The 19733-nt window shown below is 41.6% G+C and overlaps 1 protein-coding gene across 3 annotated transcripts in view; it reads right to left on the minus strand.

Moving 5' to 3' along the window:
• The window catches only part of tenm3 (teneurin transmembrane protein 3), a 298938-nt gene that overhangs the window by 65924 nt on the left and 213281 nt on the right, over positions 1 to 19733 (minus strand). For all 3 annotated transcript variants that reach the window (XM_039613612.1, XM_039613610.1, XM_039613611.1), the window contains 8 exons: positions 19286 to 19405; positions 18081 to 18213; positions 17771 to 17899; positions 11587 to 11718; positions 11335 to 11470; positions 7892 to 8035; positions 2101 to 2172; positions 971 to 1148 (listed from right to left, as the gene is read on the minus strand). In XM_039613612.1, the coding sequence (XP_039469546.1) occupies positions 971 to 1148; positions 2101 to 2172; positions 7892 to 8035; positions 11335 to 11470; positions 11587 to 11718; positions 17771 to 17899; positions 18081 to 18213; positions 19286 to 19405 (1044 nt within the window). The remainder of the gene's footprint in view (positions 1 to 970; positions 1149 to 2100; positions 2173 to 7891; positions 8036 to 11334; positions 11471 to 11586; positions 11719 to 17770; positions 17900 to 18080; positions 18214 to 19285; positions 19406 to 19733) is intronic.

A 19733-nucleotide genomic window follows, 5' to 3' on the forward strand; every position in this document is an offset into this window, starting at 1 on the left:
TGACTCTGGACACTTGCAGAAGGAAATCAACCATGGCAGTTAACAACTAAAGCAAAAAACTTTATCAAATATCTGTTAACGTTCAGATGAAAATGCAATTTTCTAATAGAATCACATGGACATAGTTTATGTATTTAAATCAGAGAGATAAAAAACTAAGAGAAAATGGCAACAGGACTTACGATCCTGCAGAGTGTTGGTCTTTATAACAAGGGTGACGTGCTCAGGTTGTTTGATATAAGCATGAGAAAAACATGGCGGAGGACTTCTCCATCTACTGTCTGTGTCATTATTAGTGTCTCGATATAGGCTGAGATCTCTTCTAATTCTAAACCACAGCGTGGTTGAGTCTGTGTCCTCACTACAGTTCACGGGCCACATGTTTGGTCCCTGTAAACACACTTGGCTTAAAGAGTAAACCATCTGCTCGGTTTATCCTAAAACCTTTAACTACGTTGGGCACCGCAGACCCAGCTTCAGTAAGAAAACTAAACTAACTAGCCAGAGCTTGTATGACCTGAGCTCACTAATGCCATGTAACTTAGGAACTTTGTTAAGAACTAACGAAGGTTAGCTGAATTTAACATTTGAAGACTTTTCATTATGCTAACATTTGTTCTGCTGCATATTTCAGTGAGATAAAAACCCAGTACTTACTTTTAAAAGTTTATTTCTGGACCGCTTCGCTTCGACTGTTTTCTCCCAAAAATTTCTTTAACCTTTGATTCGCAGTGAATCCTGAGATAGGGTGGGCCACGAAGGATACACCATCCTTAAAATCTGAGGAAAAGGAGGACGCACTTGTGGGCCGCATTTGGAGCAGCCTTCGAATTTGGACAGCCTACAAACACGGCCTCCGAAGGATGCAGCCTCTGAATTTGGACACAGCCTTTATCTCTGTGAAACCAGGAAATGTATTCTCTGGATTAGGTTTCAATTCCAACAGCAGCAGTGGACCTCCCCTCCTTACCTTAGCTCCATGACACTGGTAACATTCCCAGAGGGAAAAATCCTTCTGATGTAGTTGAAGTCGCCAACAAAAATGCTGCCGTCTGCTCCACATGCCAGAGCCAAGGGTGCCAACAGCTTGTTGCCCTCTGCCTGCCCGTTACAGCTGGGGCACGAGATGCTGCGGCGACGACCGTTTCCTAGAAGAGGAAGTTAAAATTCATTTTTCCATACATGAACCAGTAGCTGGTTAAAATCGAGTTGGGGTGGATTCACTAATTTCCAAGAGAACAGCTTTTTATAATTAAAATAAAACAACGATGAAAACCAATCTGCAGTACATGTGTGTGATTCCTGCACTGTGTAGTTGTCTGTGAAATGGAATAGAATGGCAACTATACAACACTTTTCTAGTCTTACTGACTATTAAAACACTTTTTACACTACAACCCATTTTTAACCTTACAGTCAAACAATGCTTCATTCTACTCTCTTTAAGCACTCCTGCCCCACATCCATGACCAGTTTAGAATCATCAGTTAATCCCAACATCCATGTCTTTGGAATGTCATTGATTTTTAATTCCGGTGAAAGTATGAGGTGGAAACCCATACTGATGGCCACAGATGGGATATGAAACAGGAACCCTTTTTACTGTGAGGAGATGGTAACCAGTGCATCACCATGCTGCCACCATGTGGCTCTTTGAACCAATGCATCAATCACAGCAACTAGTTTACAAAAACGCGTTATTGTATTCAATGTTACTCGAAGGTAGCAACTATGTTTTTACTGAGATCAAAGGTTTCTGACACTTTTCATGGTGGACTTTCTTTCTGCTATTTCAAGTTTTTATTTGAAGTTTAGTTTGTTGTAGTTTTTGCAGAATTTGAGTTTTGTTCCCTTTTTGAGAACTGGTTTAATTTCTGTTCTAGTTTGGTTATCTTCTGTTTATGGTTATACTCTGGATTCAGCTCCTTGTTTCAGCGTATTTCTTTCTGATGAGTTACGTAAACTTCTGACCACAAATGTATGTAACAGAAAACAATTAAAGTACAGGCCACAGGAAATATGCAATCAGCTTGCAGTGACCAGCACTGATTATGTGTGTGCATGCTCAACCAAACTGGGAAGCTTTTATTCTATACTTACCCATGATGCTGTTGATGACAGGTGGCTGCTGGGAAATGAAGACATTCTCACCGTTGCCTTTGTACAGTATACCTGGAAACGAGATGGATAAAGCATTGAAGGAAAGTGTCTGTGTGTAAATACAGAGATGCTGCAATTTTCACTCTGCATGGAAGAAAATCTCTTTATGAAAAACTGCTTCAGCCTGGTTCATCTATCAGACTTTTTTCATATAAAATTAGACCTTCAGTCACCTGTTAATTTCATGTACCATTTTTACAGTACTGTCCAAATAAAGTTACACTAAAACTACTATAAATCGACCCAGTCATGTCTGAACTTTGGTAGCCAGCGCCTGAGGCACACAATTTTAAGGGAGAACATTGTTTAAACTGAGGTGTAATATTTTAGGTTGGTAGAAACAATGAGGGATGACAGAGGAGAGAAAGCAGGGTAAGAACGATAAGGGGTAGGTCGGCTGGCTTGTGAGGAGGTTGATGAGGAAAGATGAAAAGATCAACAGAGGAGAGATGCACTTGTTCTTCAAAGTAAGACATCAAAGACGCCTCCTGTGGTGAACTGAATTATTAAAACTGCCACTTTCTTGGAACCCAGTTCATCTTATCTTTCTTTCTTATTTTATGCTTGGATGCAAAGCAAACCAGAGATTTAAAACAAAAAGACTTGCTACATTTGATGGATCTGGAGCGTACACACAGTGTCTGGTTTGGCAAATCTGTCACGCTTGTCAAATTTTAACAGAAGACAAAGAGAACCAGAGAAAATACAAAACACAGTTTTTAAATGGTTTTTAAATTTACCTACCTAGCCCTATGTGGGAAAGTAATTGGCCCCCAAAACCTAATAACTGCACAGCAAAATCTCCAGTGTTAAATTAACACTACAGAGTGTTTATATGTGTCCACACTGTTGAGTGTTAAATGAACACTTTTGACAGTGTTGTATTTTTAAAAGTAACCTAGTCAGTTTTCAAGATTTACAATGACTAACACAGAGCAGTGCTGATTTTCTGAACACTGGAAAATAACTCAAAATGTTAGAAATATTCCAGTGTTAGAAAATCAGCACTGCTCTGTGTTAGTCAGGAGCTGAAAACGCTAACAAAACTGAAACTTTAAGCTAAACAAAAGAACACAGAAGAAACACAGGCGAACCGATGAGGAACAGAAGGAAACACACACTATATACACACACACCGAGGGTAACGAGGCAAACAGGCAAAGAACACAGCTGTGAGTAATTAGACTCGCCGAGACCGTGAGGAAGACAAACAGAACACACTGACACAGGACACAGACTGTCAAAATAAAACAGGAAATACATGAATGGAGAGACAAGGAAAACAACAGGTAACACAAGAGAGGCACAGTAACATCTAAACACTAGAAATCATTAACAAATAACCAGAAACAAACTAAATCGATCAATATTCATAATCACAAATCACTAGACTCCGGACCATGACACGTTGTGTCACTCTTAGCAGCAAAAACTACAAACACTACAAAAAAAACCAAACAAACAAACACAAAAACCCCATTCCTTTATGAAAACCCAACTAAAACCCCAAATGATAAGTTAGAATGGGGTCCAAAAACTGAAATTAAGTCTTTCTAATAGGAATACCTACCCGCAAACTAATTCCTGTGCAGTTTGACACTTCTCTAAGCGAAACGTGACTTCTTTAGAGAATAAAAAATGCTCAAAATTTAGGAAAAACAGTGACTTGTGCTGTCCTGAGAAAAAGATTTATAAATGTTGAACTCAGGAGACCACTAGTCTTCCTATATTAACCCAGATCAGTATATAAGTGGTATCAAAACATACCAATTGTGCTGCTTGTCTGCAATGCACAGCTTAACTTTTCTGCCCTTGAATTACTATTACAGTTACATTTATACTACTTTATTAGTAAAAAAATATTTAAACCATTCCTTTAGGACAAGAACTAAGACACTATAAAAAACCTCACTTAAAAAGCCATCTCTAGACCCAGCTGTCTTAGCTAATTATAGGCCAATCTCCAACCTTCCTTTCATATCAAACATCCTTGAAAGAGTAGTTGTCAAACAGCTAACAGATCATCTGCAGAGGAATGGCTTATTTGAAGAGTTTCAGTCAGGTTTTAGAGCTCATCACAGCACAGAAACAGCTTTAGTGAAGGTTACAAATGATCTTCTTATGGCCTCAGACAGTGATACTGTCGACCATATGTATATAGTGGTTAGAGCGTGCCTCACCTTGGTTGCTTCTTTTTTGGTGTCTTGGACATTTTGTTTAGTGTGGATGTTTTCTTTTGTTTGTTTTGTAAAAATCTTTTGGTATGCTATTGTGGGTGATGCTTATATTTGAATTTTTGGTTGTTGGCAGCTGGAGTTTTGGCAAAGCAGTGTGGTGTGTTTATAGCTACGGGCCATGCCATACCTGCCAATCATTGATGTTTACTCCCACAACTCCTGGTTTGTTCCTGGTTACCCATGTTGTTGGGTAGGGGACATTTCTGGTAAGGGGAGAGGGTATTAACTCGTTTGATGGGCCAAGTTGTGTGGTAGCCATTTTAATAAATGGAGATGTATTTTAATATTGCATTCTGCTGTTGACTTATGATGTTGCAAGTTAATTTCCATTGCCATTTTAAGAAGGTGGCGTGTGTCAACCCTTCAGATGTCAAGAAATCCTGGCCAGCTGTTACTCCAGGTGTTAATCCAGGCTAAGGCACTGCAGGCACTTCACCTCTGTCCTCCACACTATAAAAGATGGCTCAAATTAACTTCTCAGTTTCTCTCTTCTACTCCACCTTTCATCAACTCTTCGGTGATGTTTCTGTCTTGGTTAGAGTTTGTTTAATAAATGCTAAACTTCTTCTGTGGACCTTCTCACCTAATCTGAGGTAGTTTGTCAGGTATGTATGTGTGTGTATCCTAGTAGATACACCTGTGTCATCAAGTTCCAAATCATAGATGACTTCTTTATCGAGTTATCACATTCTGAAGATTTTCGAAAAACTTGACCTTCAACCTTGATCTAAAAGTTGAAGTCACTGAAATTTGAACTCATCTGATATCTTTAGTAGATGGTATCAATCAAGCTTTCCGTTGCATCGTTCTCGACTTGGATGTCTGCATCGCCCCCCGCGACCACCTGCCCACCCGGCAGGGTGATGACAACACCCCATCAGTCATCTATGGCTAAGGGATGAATAATCTCTTAAAAACAGATTAATCAAAAATAAGACAAATCTGGATGGATCAACTTAAGACACACAACTCCAGTACATCATGCTTTATTCATGTTCTCAGTTTGAGGTTGTTTCTAGTTTCTTTAAATACAATAGTATAATTATCACTCTGTTATATATGATCACACATACAGGGGATGACATTTGAATTCACCTTTCATGATATCACCTTTCTTTGACAAATACAATCTTCCACTGTTTACCATATGCATTTTGAACATATCTTATGTATACACTGTTGACAAGGAAAATGGTACATTAATGTTAGTTAATGTAACTACTTAATGTTTAATGTAGACTGTAAACTGCAAATATTGGCAGAATTCACTGATTTGCAAATCATTTAACTGCAAATAGCACAAAGACAAAAATTCAGGTGAAGTCATATTGCTTTGTTTTTAACTAAATGATCAGACTGTCATGATCCGGAGGTCTGGAAAATTCCATCAGGCACCTGAGTTCCTTGGTCTCCACCCCTGGGCGGAGCCATCAGCTTTCCTGCAGTCCCACACACCAGAAGCTGATTCTGGGTAATCGGGTTGAGGATTTAAGCTCTACGCAGACTCTCCTTCACCGCCAGTTTGTCAATGACCTCACGTTGGTATCGGCTCCAAGTTTTCAGGCTCTTGTTTCTTCCGTTTTCCTATGCCACAGTTCACCTGGACCTTCCTTGCCGCTTACGTTCAGCTTCAGCTCTTCTCGGACTACCTCTCCATTCTGGAAAATACTGTGAACCTCACCTGCCTGCCCTCCAGCCACCTCTCACCGCCTCGGACGCAGTGGAACTCAGGTCAGCCAGTCTTTGCCATTACTCACCTGGATTCTCACCGCCTGTCCCTCAAAGCCAAACTCACCCCGGCTACAAGTAAGCCACATCAGTCATACTCCACTTCCCCAAGTGTCCTTCGCCTCGCCACCTTCCTAACCCCGTTCTCTTCTCTTCTCAGACGTACCCGCTTCGTTCCAGTTGCACCTGTTAAGTCCCAGTTTTCCCTTACTGACCCACGGCCACGTCACTACGCCACCCACGCTCTCCTCTACTAACACTTTGCTTCAAATTACACTCTGTTGTCTTAAACACTGTAAAACTTACTTGCTGTCTCTGTTGTGGTTCTCTGCATTTGAGTCCAGCTTTGCTATCAGCCCGCGCCCGCTGTGACACAGACGGGCACCAGAATAAAGTTATAACCTTAATGCAGGTATGAGGACCTGTGAGGTCTGTTACCATCATTGTGTTAATGTTCATATGAGGATGGCTTTGGTTCAAATGACTGTCACATGCTCATGTCTGCTGTCATACAGTCTGTGATCCATTTACAACTTTCTTATGTTTACTCAATCTAAGACACAAAATGAATCATGGGAGCATTCCTCATTGGCAGGGCATAAGTCAGTATTCACTAAACAAGTGTGCTTCTTGCAAATATAATATAAATATTGCCCATTCCACGAGAGGCCACCTACAGCTGAACTACGAATAAAACACTGGAGCAGTGTTGGATTCTCAGACAAATAATTATTCAAGCAGTGCGTTTGGTCTCAAAGAGACTGTGCACTGCAGTTCTGTCCCTCCAGATACAGAGTCACACCCACGGAGAGCAGAACACATGTTGCCAGATACCACAAATCACACTTACTAATAGACACACTCTTTTTCATACACACACATATACACTGAATGGGGTGAGGAGGTGTTGAAAGCCCAGGAGGACCGCAAGGAGAGAAGGTGAATAGCAATGTGATGGATAGGGTGACAGACAGAGTTCAGCGAGGGAGGGAGCTGTCGGAGAGGGGTGGTGTGAAGGGTATAAGGATGAAAAGCCTTTAAAAATTTATTTTTTTTAAACATATGCTTTAAGGCAGCGGTCCCCAACCTTTTTTGCGCCACGGACCGGTTTATGCCCGACAATATTTTCACGGACCGGCCTTTAAGGTGTCGCGGATAAATACAACAAAATAAAACTAGTACCGGTACTGAAAAAAACAAGATTTATTCATAACACACGTGAAAAGACCCAGGAAAACCGAGTTAACGATAAAAACGATAACAAAATAACGCTGAAAACCGATTAAAAACCCTGAAAACCATACATTTCACACCTGAGCCTCAACTCTCGCGGCCCGGTACCGGTCCGAGGCCCAGGGGTTGGGGAGCGCTGCTTTAAGGGATCATGCATCTTAACAAGACAAATTCAGCACAAAGCTACAAAAATCTGTCTGGCTAATTCTGCTGTCTACTCATTTGGACTTTGCATGCATCATATTCAAACCAGTCAATTAAAAACATAGACAGCTGACAGCCCAGAGCAACCGTTACTTTCATTACAAATGATCAGATCTGATTGGTGAGTAGTAAGAATTCTGGGCAAAGTTAGCAATTAGACTCCAAATTCTAACAAACAAACTCTCTTTTCCCTACTGTCATGGCTAAAGCCTGCATGAATAACATTAGTTTTAGTAGGACTGTTTTCTTTTACAGTGTGGAGATGATTTCAGTATTGTCACATATTGCTGTGTGTAGTTCAGTAACGCTAAATATAATGTATAACCTACCATTCTGTACATCCAGGATGTGATGCTTATCCAGTGTCCATCCGCCCACGTTGGAAGCATCCAACTCATAGCCCTGTAGAATAGCTGTCCTCTTCTCCCACAGGATAAGATCCAGGCAGGACTCGTATTCAAAACCTACAGACACTGTTAGACACAGAGTTTCAGGTAAGTCCACATATTCAATTCTTTCCTTTGTACATTTTCAAACCAAACAGGAAACCCTGTGCAATTCTGAACAAAGATGAGCCACAGTTACCCTCACATTTGTTTGCTTGTGCAACATGCAGTGACTCCTGATGTTGGTTCACTGAGAGCCTTCATTTTTAGGTCAAACACACACACACACACACACACACACACACACACACACACAGTGCATTTTCCACCATCTCCATTGTATGAACTATTAGCCACTACAGCTGAGTATGTATAAAATTTACAAGAAAGCTTTTTAGTGCTACTTCCTTAGCACCATCATGTGCTATGATATTACACATCTGAAATACAAGACTGGCGCCAAAGCCTCTGTAACATCAACTTTCAGTATATTCAGATACACTATCAGTCAAAACTTTGGACACAGCTTCTCATTTAAAGGTTTTTCTTTATTTTCTATTTTTTGACTGTTGATTCCCACTGAAGGCATCAAAACTATGAATGAACACATACATAATTATGTAGTAAACAAAAAACATGTGCCCTGCGACAGACTGGCGACCTGTCCAGGGTGTACCCCGCCTCTCGCCCTATGACAGCTGGGATAGGCTCCAGCGCCCCCCGCGACCCTGGAAAGGATAAGCGGAAGCGGATGGATGGATGGATGGAACAAAAAACATGTTTTATATTTTAGATTCATCAAATTATCCACCCTTTGCTTTGATTCCTGCTTTGCACGCTCTTGGCATTCTCTCCATGAGCTTCATGAGGTCGTCACTTGAAATGGTTTCCCAACAGTCTTGAAGGAGTTCCCAGAGATGCTGAGCACCTGTTGGCCTGTTTGCCTTCACTCTGCGCTCCATCTCATCCCAAACCATCTCAGTTGGGTTAAGGTCAGGTGACTGTAGAGGCCAGGCCACATAAATCCCCAACAGTGTTACTAGCAAAGCCCCCCCACACCATCACACCTCCTGCTCCATGCTTCACAGTGAGAACCATGCATGTAGAGACCATCAGTTCACCTTTTCTGCACAAAGACACGGCGGGTGGAACCAAAGATCTGAAATGTGGACTCATCAGACCACTGGTCTAATGTCCATTCCTTGTGTTTCTTGGCCCAAACAAATCTCTTCTGCGTGTTGTTTTTCCTTAGTAGTGGTTTCTTAGCAGCTATTTGAACATAATAGCTTGATTTGTCTCCTCTGAACAGCTGATGTAGAGATGTGTCTGCTACTGTGGCATTTATATGGGCTCTGATCTGAGCTGCTGTTAACTTGTGATTTGTGAGGCTGGTGACTTGGACGAATTTATCCTCAGCAGCAGAGGGGACTCTTGGTCTTCCTTTCCTGGGGCGGTCCTTATGCGAGCCAGTTTCATCGTAGCACTTGATGGTTTTTGCAACTGCACTTGGGGACACATTCAAAATTTTAGCAATTTTCCTGAACTTCAGTTCTTAAAGTCATGATGGGCTGTTGTTTCTCTTAGCTGATTGGTTCTTGCCATAATATGAATTCTAACAGTTGTCAAATAGGGCTGTGAGCTGTGTACCAACCTGACTTCTGCACAACCTAACTGATGGTCCCAACCCCATTAAGAAGGCAAGAAATTCCACCAATGAACCTTGACAAGGCACACCTGTGAGGTGAAACCATTTCAGGTGACTACATCATGAAACTCATTGAGAGAAGGCCGAGGGTCTGCAGCGCTGTCAACAAAGCAAAGGGTGGAAGCTAAAATATAAGACATATTTAGAGTTATACATCAATTTTTAATAAAGAAAAACCATTAAATCAAAAGATGTGTCCAGTGATTAGAGTCGGTTCAACTCCCAACCGGGGCGGGGCATGTGTATCCAGTAAGGGGCTCTAGGCAAGACAACCCCCTCCCCAATGCTAACCAAGCCTACCTTGGACATGAGTGAGAGACATAAAAATGAAGCTATACCGGCTCAGACGTCGCCAAGATTAACAAGGTCTGCATCAGTTGTTGAGGAAACAGGACATACTGATGAGAAATGGGGTACTGGAACAAGATAGCATAAGTGGGCAAGAGATAAAAATAGGGCACTGTTGGAATGCTACTATGCAAGTAATCCCAGCAGAAGGGGTTACATGAATAGGATGAGGGATCCAGATTGACGGCGAAACAATGAGTAGCTCACCTCCTCTACATGGATGGCATCAAGCTGTATGCCAAGCATGAACAAGACATTGATTCACTGATATACAGCAACGACACTGGAATGTCATTCGGACTGGAGAAGTGTAGTAGTCAGGTAGTCAGAACTGAGGGGATCGAACTACCAGAAGGCAACACTGCAGACATAGAGCACAGTTACAAGTACCTGGGCATCCCACGAGCAAATGGGAACCATGAAGATGCCGCTAGAAAAGCTGCAACCACCAAGTACCTGCAGAGGGTCAGGCAAGTCCTGAGGAGTCAGCTAAATAAGAAGAACAAGATCCAGGCTATCAACACCTACGTCCTGCCCGTGATCAGGTACCCTGCTGGTATAATAAGCTGGCCAAAGGAGGAGATAGAAGCCACCGACATCAAGACAAGGAAGCTCCTGACCATGCATGGAGGGTTTCACCCCAAGTCCAGCACCCTGAGGCTGTACGCTAAGTGGAAGGAAGGAGGCCGGGGACTGGTGAGTGTCAGTATCATGGTCCAGGATGAGACAACGAAGGCAATGATGGCATCTGGATTTATATTTAACATGGAGGAGTTCGTATGGCCAAGCCATCTTGTTTTGTCCCCTGAGCAACAGGTGTAACTTCAAGTTCTCATAGAAAGAACTTCTAGCTCCTTGTTGATATCGCTGTTGTTGTTGTTTCTTAACTCAGAAAAGTAAAACAGCAACATAAAAAAACCAAAAAAACTATCTCTCTTAAAATTTTTGGTGCTTTAGATGTAACGCATTAGAAGATGAAAACAAACAAGCCTCTGCATTTATGAGTTAAAAGAGAATATTACATGTTGTAAGTTTCAAAACACTTTTAAGAAACTAACAAATTAACATACCACTTCAGATAAACAATTTAAGGAAGCTTTTCAGCCAGACTAAAGAAAAAGACGAGATTGTTAGAAAAGTGTCTGCAAACGTGATTACAACTAATGCTGTTTTCATGCAGAGTATGGCAGTAACAATGTTTAAAGCCCTATATGTGATGCTGATGAATAAAAACTGATTACAGTAGGATTTTCCAGATATCAAACCTTATAACAAATGCCCAAAACTGCCTGTATTTTTGGAAAAACTGTATTTTCTATTTGTACAAACTTACCAACTGCCTCTGATAGTCCATAGACACGCTGGCCATAGGCATCTGTCTTGTCCCAGATAAATGTGTATGACAGATTTGGTTGTGCAGGGAACCATTTTTGGAAGAGGCGGCCCACCACTGCCACCATCAGGTGAACCTGGATTGACAGGAAAGTCTTAACTTCATTGATACTGATTAATTCACAGAAAACAGTAACGGTAGGCATTTGTTTTAGGTGCAACTTGAAATGCTGGGAAATATTACTTATCACACCTTCATCAAATTGAAAGGTATTGATGTCTGCGTCATGGTGACTTTCAGGACTGGTTTATATCCTGCTGCTCTGGAGCTAAGGTAGATCAAGTTTAAATCACTGCCAGGTATTGAGGTCTGTTCTTGTAGAACCTATAGAAGGAAACAAAACAGACCAGACACATTAGTACCCACGGTTCCAAATTACATCCTAGGCATCACTTTCACTCATTTTCACTGGTTATACACTGCTGCTAAATAGCACAGGTTCATATGACCACTGGTCCGAAATGTCCATTGTGAATGTTTAAAAGAAAAGAGAAAAAGAGAAAAACAAAAACAAGTATTGCACCCAACACAGGTCAGGGTATTAAAAACTATTTCAATCTATTTTCCAACTCTAAGTGGTCCACAGTACTGGACAAGCTAGCTTTATTTTTATTTAAATATGTAAATGACCAGAAAGGTGTGTACTAATGCAACTGCTGTAAATGAAATGCTATTCAATTTACCTAGAACTATAAAACATCAAAATAAATGAAGCTCCAATACGGTCGATCTCCAAAGGGGGATCTCTCACACAAAGACATAAAACAGATCATAACACACCGATACTTCTGTGACCTTTCTGATAGCCGAAGTGAGACAACTGTGTGTTCAATGATGGCTGTCCACAGTGAACAGAAATGGCCTCTTTTACTCCTTCTTCAAACCATGATGATATCAGCTGCGTTGGCCAGCCTTCCCTGGCACTGTCCACTGAACCCACTGCTTTACCCATCCCCTGCAGCTGAGCCACAAACCACACTCCGCCACATTCCTGATGCAAACTGAAGTGCTGTACTAAGCGCAAAATTGCTGTCGATGCCAAGTGCACCAGACCCACAATAAACTTTCAGTGGAGTGACTCAGGAGACTACCAACGACAGGGAAGAATGCCACGGATTGACATATGACCTGCTAGAGGTTCACCCAAGCAACCAGAACCAACAATCATAGTTCCAGTGTGCATGCAACTTAATAGCCCAGTACAATTGACAGCCATGCATATTCATGCCATAATTCTGCTCCCTTCACTTTCTTCATGTTCTTTATTTATTCATTTTTTCCTTCCTATCATTCTGGTACAGGTTCAGCTTGGTTTCATCAGTCCAAACATTTTTCTGTCAAAGTCTTTCAGTTGTTTTCTGGCAAAATCTAATCTTGTCTTTTTGCTCTTGAGTGTAACCAGTGGTTTGCACCTTGCTATAAAGCCTCTGTTTTAGACTTTGGTGTTCTCAACTAGGTTTTATGTTGTGAAAGTTTAATTTAGACAACCAAGAAACTATTCTGCAAATCCTCTTTCACTTGCATCGACGTACCTTTGGACCTCAAACTGCGAGCAAGCAGCTACTAAATAAAAGTTTAACACACTGAATCAGTTCCAGATATTTTATCTGCTTAATTTGTCAGATAATAATCAGGACATACACATGTCACCTGGGCATGCCGCTGCTTGTCAGTGAACTGTCCATTTACCTTGGAGATTCTCAATATGAGATTATGTATAAAAAATTCCATTATTCATGAACAGCTAATGCACGCAGTGGTTCTCAAACAGCATGGCACGCCCCACTGCTGGGGTGCAGAGTTCTGACAGGTGGGGTGCAGGTTACCTGGCAGAAAAGTCATGCGGAACTACTGTTTAACATTGGAATCACTTTTATGGTGGAAAAAAGAAATTTGCAGCAGTTACGTTAATAATACACGCATCCGCTGAAAAGCTGCAGGTGTGTGTACGTCGAAGTGTAGTGAAAAGTGCGAACATGTGGTCGGGTCTGTCGTGCATCGTTTGCAGTGATGCTGAAACCCAGGACTGGGGCACGAGAGACCCAACCACGTGTTCGCACTTTTCACTACACTTCTTTATTGCGGCTGTCGACTTACGCACACAGCTGCAGCTTTATCGGCTGCAGCCTACACACATCAACAACAACGACAGGACCCAGTTCATTCTGTTTTAAGCCGGCGAGGCGTGATTGAAGATGCCGCTCAGGTGCGTCCGCCTCCCCCACAGCCACGCTGCAGACCACGCCCCGCCACAGCTCTGCAACAGTATTAAACTCTCACTAAATTATATATTTTTCATCTCTGTTCACAAGTTTTATAAGACTAACACTGAACTTTATTTTTTCATGTTTGGCAAAGTTCACATTCTGTTTAACTCGCTGCTTTTTTGAAGAAGTGCTCCAGACTCATGAAGCAGTCTAGTGACAAAATCTACAAATAGTTGTTTGAAATGAAAGATGTTTGTTTAAAACAAAAATTGTTGAAGGATTCATCGTGAATGAGTTTATTATCCAAATAAAGTTGCAGCTCAGCTTTTCTGTCATTGTTTTGTTTAGATGGGGCGTAAAAATATTTCTTCCTGCCATGTGGGGATGATGTGAAAAGTTTGAGAACCACTGAGTTAATGTAATACTTTTGTTAAACATAAATAACGATGAAAGTCTGCAGTTCAATCACATTTTGATTGTGAAGAGAAACTGATGTTTGTGGTGCAAATGCAATGCAGAAGTGTAAGCAGTCACAAACTAGAGAGCTAAGTTAAAAATAGCAGTGATGCTGGAAGTTGTCTAGACATGCCATCGAAGATGATCAGCCACATTTAAATCTGATAAGGTTTTTGATTTTTATGGTTCTTTTCCCAGAACGTTTTCTTCATACATGACAAATACGAGCAGATCACTGGAGTTGGTTGTTCCTAAAGATTTTGACATTGACCCTTCAAAGCTCTGCCTAGTACCTAATGGCTGCCATGGAGTTAGAACCAAAAGAAGTTATTGAATACAAAACAATAGAAAAAAAGACTAAGTTTCATTTCCAGTTACACAGCAGAGACTGCATGTTCCTCATTTGCTTGTGTTTTTTCCACCTGCTCCAGTTTGCTTCGACAAATCTAGAGGGATGAGTTTGTCTGTCTTAACATTTGTACTTTTATGGTCTAAACTGCAGCATTTCAGGGGTCTGTCAATAAACATTTAAAAAGACACACAATTAAACTCCAAATGAGACAAAAAAAAAAAAATCCTATCCTAGTGTCAAGATGTGAAGTAAATGATCTACAACCAACAGGACAGAAGCTGCAAAGACTTCTAAAAAGGAGAGGGAGAAGAACTGATTGAGACTACACTGAAAAAAAAGTCCTGAGGGAATACTCCATTTGGAGTGTTATACTTCTCAGCTGCACTATTGCCTTTTCATTAGCTGGGCATTTAGCATTCATTACAGATCCATTTCATCCCTTTAAGGCCGGCCTTTTCACTGCCCTCCCTCTAATGGAGCCAGCTCCACCAAAAGCTAAGGAGCAGTTTTCCATTTGCTTGCTTTTGATCTACACTCGAACATGTGCACACGCACACACACGCCACACACACACACACACACACACACACACACACACACACACACACACACACACACACACACACACACACACGTGTCCACACAGGTAGATGTGCTCTCCTATTCATGTGCAAAGAAACTGGCTTGTTTTTTATATGGACAAACACATACTGGTTAAATAAAAACTCATTATGACGCGCTAGCTGTAAAAATATAAAAACAGAGTTCTGTCATCTGTTTGACTTATTCTGTGGACTGTTTAATACGATATGATGCCCTGAAGCTTAAGCTTCAGGGCATCATATCGTAATCATATCGTAATATGATTACGATATGATATCGTAATCATATCGTAAGCACACTTAAGCACACTTGGATTATGCAGAAGGACGATGATCACCAGCACGTCCACCTCTGAATGCCTCAAAAAGAGAGACATTTCTGGTCTTTGTTTAAGCTCATGCTGAAGCATCTGAATCGCAGAGTTCATCCGTAAAAACCTTCAAGTGTGGCTGAATTGAAACAGTTCTGCAAAGAAGGGTCAAACTTCCTCCACATCAATGTGAACAATTATTTGGCATTTACGGCAAATACCTGATTGCAGTTGCTGCAGAGAGTGACAGGTTGTTTTCCTTAATAAATGAAATAATCATTTAAAAGTCCTGGCAGTGGTCAGTGCTTTTACATTCTGAAAGCTTGCAGTTTATAATCACCTGCCTTGTTTCCATGTTTGTCTTCATGTTCTATGATTACAAAAATTTTCCTTACTGTGCTCAGTGACAGCGGATGTTATGTAGGTTCATTTTCAGTTGCAGCCTGTCTTCTTGTAAAATGTTACATTAGTCTTAAAGTGGTGTGGCTGAATTCGTTTAGAAGCTATATTCCTCATATTTCTTAATGGAAATCTGTGAAAGCAATTGTGAGATGGGTGGAGTTTATACGCTGAATAATTTAGAAATGTGTCCTCATGAGCAGAATTTTTGGAATAGTGTACACTACAAACACTCGTCTTCCTTATATTTGTTTCTTTTAACTACAGGCTGTTATTATAGTCTCTACATATTCATAAGACAAGCTTTACATTGTTTTCCAAATCAAGCCAGGCTTTTCACCATTTCATGTTTGAATCATCATGTTTACATTTTTTCTGTGAAAGTGTTATTTATTTATTTTTTCCTTCTTTGTTCTAAAAATATTACACTATGTGCCTTTGTTTTTTTCTCTGACTCTGGCCCGATTACTTTCACCTCTTGCTCACCTGTTGGATTTGTGTATTTTGCTGTTATTCTACCCTTTGTCTTCTCAGAACCCATGCCTTGTGTCACTCAAACCCTTTGAGTGTGTTGCAGATTAAGTAGGTAATTTCCTTAACTTGTGCTGGAAAGGAGAGTCCGTCAGTTAGTCAAAGCTCAGATGCAGGAGGAATAATGGGGTTTTCGTCCTGGTTGTTGAACACAGGACCAGCTCTTGGAGAAGCATAAAAGCATTCGGCCCTTCAGCCCTCGGGTTGTCCTGTGAGAGGTGCTTCGGGAGTATGGGGTGTCTGGCCCATTGCTACGGGCCATTCGATTCTGTTGGCTTCATCAGGTGATGGCCTCCAGCTTGCACTGGACCGGTTCGCAGCTGAGTGTGAAGCGGTGGGAATGAGAATCAGCACCTCCAAATCTGAGTGACCGAAAGAACGAGACTGCGGATACAAGCGGCGGAAATGGGCTTCCTCCGAAGAGTGGCTGGCCTCTCCCTAAGATATAAGGTGAGAAGTTCAGCCATCCAGGAGGGGCTCAGAGTAGAGTCGCTGCTCCTACACAGGAAAAGGAGCCAATTGAGGTTGTTCAGGCATCTGATAAGGATGCCTCCTGGGCGCCTCCTGGGTGAGGTGTTCCGGGCATGTCCCACCGGGAGGAGGCCCTGGGGCAGATCGAGGACATGCTGGAGGGATTATATCTTTTGGCTGGCCTCGGAACGCTTTGGAGTTCCACTGGACAAGCTGGAGAAGGTGGCTGGGCTTCTCTGCTTGGGCTGCTGCCCCCACGACCCGGCCCCGGATAAGCGGAAGAAGATGAATGGATGGATTGTTAGCTTACATTTTTGGATTTTGCTGAAGAAAAAGCTAAATCCAAAAAAAACGTCTGAGGGGTGTCAGCCCCTGGTAAAACTAGGCAGCAAGATGAGGTGATATAAAGACACCCAGCTCAGCCCCCTGCTCCTCACTGTGGGAAACTCCAGACTGGAAAAGAGCCCTCTCCAGGAAGATGCTGTTTGTGGAGTTGAACCCATCTATATCTAGTAGGTGTCTATCAACCTTACACACTAGCTCAGTTTCCTTTTCCTCCAGAGAGGTGACATTCCATGTCCCAATCATCACCCCGAATAGCTAGGGAACGGCCCGCCAGGGTCTCCACCCGTCATCACCGCATGCAACCCCTACGTCACCTTGTGTGGGTGTTGGGTCTACAGGTGGGTCAGACCCATGTCTCCTCTTTGAAATATGGGCTATAGCCTGGCAACCAGGTGCTCGAGAGAGAGCACCGTCCCCAGGGCTGGGAGTCAGTGTACTTATTCAGATTAAATAGTCCCCATATTCAGCATCTTGGACACAAACATTACAGACATTTCAAAACACATATGTATGTTTTAATCTGCTCAACTTAAAGATTTAAGTTCACCAAGTATAACACAGTTAGCTGGCTCAAAGTGTTACAACATTTTTTTTAAATTACTTTATGATTTTGGGATTTCCATTGCAAAATTATTTACAGACAGGAGAGATCATATTCAAAGTGTCTTAGCTCCTATTAAAGTCCTCTGATTGATTTATTACCTGTGTTTCAGGTATGATGGGGCCATCTTCAGGTGAGCTTCTGTAAAATGTAGACAGAGGGGAAGCAACAATGACAGGACTTGGTCTGATGAAACCACTCAGGTCACAGCTAGGAATGTCATTTTCCTCCTGAAACAGCCAGACATGACATGTGTCGGTCACTGAATATGGAAAGGTGAGCTCAGCAGTCACAGCAGTGATTAAATTATTCATTTAACCCAAATAAATCTGTGATAGAAAGAGTAAATGAAACAAAGGTAGTATCTGTATATTTAGTGCAGTGTCAACAGTCAAACCCTCAGTCGTTCACCTTCTTCATGACAAGCGTGTCCATCACATAGAAGACATTCCACGGCACCCAAACAGTTCTGTACTGAGTGAGGAAGGGAGCACGCTCAAAGCTCAGTGTTAGGGATGCCCCACCATTGGCCAGAAGATCAAACCTGTCAGCACATCATCGTCAAACAAATGTGTACAGTAATTGCTGGGAAACAAGAAGTGTGAATACCATTCAGCTGAATTATACAAGCTTTAATAAGGAAAACCTTTTAATTCACTTCTGTTAACTTTAGACTGTTAGAGAATATAAGAGTGGATCTGCAAACTTCAGCAGTACAAAGAACTGACTTAAACTTTCATTTGTGACGGTGTAATTGGCTCATTTAAATTCTGTGAGTGTGCTTCATGTGCATATTGTGTCTATATATTGTGTGCATTACATACCTACAGTTGGAGTGTGTGAGCACGTTTGTTGTCTGTGTGCAGGTGTGTTTTCAATAGTGATTGATTACGTCCCTGTGAATTCAGTGGATTTTAAAAAGCATCTTCCCCACACGTTCACACGTTCTCTTCAGCTGACGTGAGAATAAAGATAGAAGCTGGTGTGAGTTGAGGTGGGAATATAAGAGCAGAATATAGATATGATTATACTCTCCCTCTGTTTGCTGTCTGTTTTTGTGTTTGTGTGTGTGTGTTTACATATCTTTGTGGGGACCAGAAATTGGAAGTTTACTATGCTTGTGGGGACCAACACCATTATGGGGACAAAATTCCAGTCCCCACAAGTTTAAAGTTATTTTTCAGACTCAAAATGCAGTTAGGTTACAGTTAGGTTTAGGCTAAGGGATGTCCCCACAAAGATATGAAAACACGGTGTGTGTGCGTGTGTGTCTGTGTGTGAGGGGGTTACTCAGGAGACCCCCCCTGCTGGGCATTTGAAAGAATGCAGGTTTATGGCATTTTCACATTTACATGAAGCTACATCCACTTTTACATTCAGTATGTTTTACACACATGCAGATTGATAAGAAAATGTGAAGCATGGTTTTATTTTAGTTGTTGGTGGAAACCTCCATGAAGGACCCCTGTTTACCACCCTGGTCATCAAGTTTATTTAGTGAACAGACGATGCATAACATCTGTTTTAAACCACTGCTGAGAAGGGACATTTTTTGGAAAAGGCACAATGTTTGTATAAAAGGTGTATGAAAATCTTAATAATGAATAAGTACACACATGCCATCCTTGCGTGTTATAGTGTATCCATGCTCAGGATAGTGAACAAATGTCACGTTGACTCCAATCAGAGGTGTTCCATCAGCTGTCAGAACCTGACCTCGAATTATCGACACCAAGCTAAAAAGAGAGAAAGAGAGCAGAGAGAACTCGTTTACTCACAGCTGCACTGCCTGCAAGATTTAATTAGAAAAATTACAAAATGTTAAATGGCAAATAGATATAATATATAAATAAGCCCATCAAGAACTGAAATCTTCCTGAGTCCCTGTGGCTGAGCTGGAAAACTGTCTTAAGAGATGGAAACACTTACAGAACACCTTAGCTTTGCAATGTTACTCATTGTGATCGAACTGCAGAGTCCACTGAGGGATAACTTAAAAAACGACAATGGAGGAATGAGTACCGAGACTGCAATGGTATGCTGATGTAACTACAGTACTTACAG

The sequence above is a fragment of the Oreochromis aureus genome, linkage group 6 (assembly GCF_013358895.1).
Source record: "Oreochromis aureus strain Israel breed Guangdong linkage group 6, ZZ_aureus, whole genome shotgun sequence".
Taxonomy (NCBI): Eukaryota; Metazoa; Chordata; class Actinopteri; order Cichliformes; family Cichlidae; genus Oreochromis; species Oreochromis aureus.